The 3492-nt window shown below is 33.4% G+C and overlaps 1 protein-coding gene across 3 annotated transcripts; it reads left to right on the top strand.

Moving 5' to 3' along the window:
• The first annotated feature begins 413 nt into the window (after positions 1 to 413).
• On the top strand, positions 414 to 3175 carry LOC145637991 (uncharacterized). 3 transcript variants are annotated; one of them, XM_081688977.1, is made up of 4 exons: positions 414 to 1960; positions 2136 to 2211; positions 2392 to 2580; positions 2920 to 3175. In XM_081688977.1, exons 1-4 carry the CDS (start codon positions 1944 to 1946, stop codon positions 3067 to 3069), a joined length of 432 nt encoding a protein of 143 aa, XP_081545103.1. In that variant the 5' UTR covers positions 414 to 1943; the 3' UTR covers positions 3070 to 3175. The 3 variants fall into 3 exon arrangements, 1 of the variants encoding a protein (XP_081545103.1); XR_014114573.1 differs by lacking the exon at positions 2136 to 2211 and having other exon boundaries at positions 414 to 1018; XR_014114572.1 differs by having other exon boundaries at positions 414 to 1018; positions 2131 to 2580.
• Positions 3176 to 3492: the final 317 nt, after the last annotated feature.

The raw sequence follows: 3492 nt of genomic DNA, 5'->3' as shown, positions 1-3492 counted from the left end.
ACTGATCGGTAAGAGTTTCCAGATAGGTTTGGTAAGGGGCTAGACTTTCGCTCCTTACTTTCCACCTTTTAGATATTTGATTGATAATTAAAGAAGAGTCTCCGAATATCCTTAACTTTTTTACTCCCAATGCCAAAGATGTTTCAAGGCCTACCACACATGCTTCGTATTCAGCAGCGTTGTTGCACTAGTAGAAAAATGCTTATTTGCGTCGCCTTATTTGCGTCACTCATATAAACAAACGACGCAAATGAGATATTTTGACTTCATTATAACTAATTTGCGTCAAACATTTGTTATAAAGCGAAGCAAAAGTCTGACATATTTCAACTTACTTATATTTGCGTCGCTTCTATAAATAGGAGTGACGCAAATAACAATATTATATATAACTTTGTGAGTCAATTGCGTCATTTGTTTCTTTAGCGAGTGACGCAAATGACCATTATGGTTTATATGTACTTTAGTTGCCTTCTGCCGTTCAAACATCAAAACTCCAAACCCCAGAAAATTCAACCCCAAAATTCCCTGAAATTCAACATCAAAACCCCAAAAAATTGATCAGTAAAACCCCAGAATTCCCCATTGTTGCTTTTGCTGCGGTGAACCCCCAAAACATCAGCGAATAAACACTAATCGAAAATCCCAGCAAATGTGAGGCAAAATCGAAAATCCCATAACCTACAAATTCAACCACTAATCGAAAATCCCAGCAAATGTGAGGCAAAATCCCTTATATACGAGCAAATCCGAGCCAAAAATCCCCTATTTTTGACCAAAATTCTACCCAAAACCGAACATAATTGTGAGAAAATTGAAGTTTGAGTTTCGAATTCAGGGTTCATTTTTTGGTTCTACGATTGCAATAGATGTTACACACACATCTAAGCAAAGAGGTTTGATTTTCATTCAATTTAGTAGCAATTTGTTACGATTCTCTTAAAGTTAGGGTTCGTACTCAATAATATGGAATTTTGGATCTATTGTTGCTGAAGTTGCAAAATCGATTTTATGCAAGGTAAGACCTCTTCATCTCTTTTCTTTTTGTTCAACACTTCAATCTACATAGATATTTTGAGTTCAATTGTATAATAACTAAGTTTAATCTTCTATTATGTTGCTATTTTTGCACGAAATTTAGAATTACAAGCAGGTTTCTAAATACAGCTTTTTGGGGTTCATATTCGAATTTACGGCCAAATGCAATCAAATCAAAGAAATTATGGATTTATACTCGATTCTAAGGATTTTTGGTTCTGTTTTGGTGAATTTTTGTAGTCGATTTCAACTAAGTTCAAATCTGTTTTGTGTTCTTATTGTTTTCTAGTGTTTTCAACTAGATTGAACTTAAGGTTCAATTTTGGATGAACTTAGTTTACTTTTACTATTTTTTTGTATTTTTTGCACGGATTTTAGAATTGCAGATGAATTTTTGGATTTTTGGGTTTCATTAAATTTTGATTTTACTTTTTATTGATTTTTCTCCAATCTGACTGTATTTTTTTTTATGTTTTGCTGCTTATTTTACTGTTTTTTTAATCTGACTGTATTTTTTTATGTTTTGCTACTCATTCGGGTTGATTTTTCCCCTGATACTACTAAGAGAAGCTCTTTCCCATTTTTTTTAGCCTAAAAATGTTCCATGATATACTTAGCCGTGAATAGATAAACTATGATATAGTGTTTGTATTGAAATAATTTTACCAGGTCGTTTTGTTAAAAATAAACGACCACTCCTAGCCCTACCTTACATCCCTCAAGAATATGAGCATCCGAGTTTACTTTAACACACCCAAGGCACGGTTTCTTCCAGCTTGTAGCAGTATCATTCTGTCTCAGAACAGAGGGGGGCGGCAAAATCTTTTTAGCATAGCCATTGTAATCATGAACTAGCCTTGCAAACCCCGCAGCCAGTAGCACACTATTCGGATTCTCACCTTGAAATGCAACTGGTGGCAAGGTTTACTATTCTCAACAAACTCTCCAATATAGGGATCAAAGCTTATGTTTATTGACCCTTTCTTTTTCATGTAATCAAGTTTCATGATCATATTTTCATTCTATTAATTCCCCTGTAATGTTTCCACAAATAAATTATGTGCTGACGTTTTCTTATTGCTTGATGTATAGGCAAGGCATGGTATCATAAATCTTCTCATAAACCGATGCACTGACTCAGACAAGAATACTAAGAAATTTGCCTGTTTTGCTGTAGGATTTGTCACTTCAATATCCATGATCATGCATATTGCACTTGTACTGTATTTATTTTGCTGGAAAATATATTTCAATCTATTTTGATGTACAATTATTTTCTTTAGTTTCACTGAATTTTCTAATATTATCATTCTTGTATATCCTTGTTTCTCTTTCTCACATCTCATCTCGCAGATAGGAAATGCAGCCTTCCATAATGATTCATTATACGAAGAACTTAGGAGCTCAATCTCTCAACTGACAAATCTGCTGCTGCTACCTAAGGAGGATATCACAAAATTAAATGCTGCAGGTGCACTTGGTAATCTTGTTCGTCACTCTAACCTCCTCTGTAAAGATATCGTGTCTCATGGTGCAATTCAGGTTAGTTGCTACTTGTCATCACACTTAGATATAGTCGTGCTTGTTTAGCAGGTCTTCTGTCTGACACCAAACTGATCTGATATAAGATTGTAGTCATTTACTCCCTTACTATCACGTATTCACGTCTAAAAAAAATGTTGTTTGTACACTCTTTGCTTTACCTTTAGTATTGGTGTTGTATTCTCGACATTTGAACATGAGTATGAATACATAATACTTGGCAATTAACATGGAAATTTCCAACTCTGATTGTTTAAATAATTGTAGAATATTATTTTGTTGCTTTGATGCTTCATTCTCAACTCTAATTGTTTATTGATTCATTGTATTTGATATCAGGAACTAATGACTTTAAAGTGTTTGCAAGAGAAAAAGGAAGTGGACTTCCATTATGGACTTGTTCGTGTTAGGGAAAATGAAGATTTTGTCCCTAAATTGAATTATGCTGGCTTCAAATTCCATGTTATTTATTGGATTATTTTGTTATAGTTCTTAGGCTTGAAATGAACGCATTTGGTTTACCAACATTTGGGTTGGTCTGGTGCTTGTGTTATACTTATTAATGATGAAGATGTCAATATTGTTTTGTTGTAAACTTATTTGACAGGTTGCTAATACAAGGCGCCGTCATTCCCAAATTAATGGGTAGGCTAAAATACAAAGGAAATTCTGTCGAAATTTGTATTTGATCTTATTATTTTTATTATGATTTTATTTTTTTGTCTTGCAATATTGTATTATAATGAAGGGATACAGTTGGCAAATTATAACGTTACTTTAATATGTGGATTAGAAAATTTGTCATTTGAATCACTCTTTAAAAAAGAAGCGACGCAAATAGCTTATTTTCTCTTCCTCAAACTAGTCATTTGCGTCACTCTTTAATTAAAGAAGTGACGCAAATATAAGAAT

Source organism: Chenopodium album, chromosome 7 (genome assembly GCF_948465745.1).
Source record: "Chenopodium album chromosome 7, dcCheAlbu1.1, whole genome shotgun sequence".
Lineage (NCBI taxonomy): Eukaryota > Viridiplantae > Streptophyta > Magnoliopsida > Caryophyllales > Amaranthaceae > Chenopodium > Chenopodium album.
Note: the sequence above shows the minus strand (reverse complement) of the source record. Positions and strands in the feature narration are given on the sequence as shown.

Bases quoted from the DNA above. Each gene is read 5' to 3' on its own strand.
- LOC145637991 (XM_081688977.1), top strand. The intron at 2,212-2,391 runs GTAGGATTTGTC...CTCATCTCGCAG, and splicing joins AGAAATTTGCCTGTTTTGCT to ATAGGAAATGCAGCCTTCCA. The intron at 2,581-2,919 runs GTTAGTTGCTAC...ATTTGATATCAG, and splicing joins TGTCTCATGGTGCAATTCAG to GAACTAATGACTTTAAAGTG.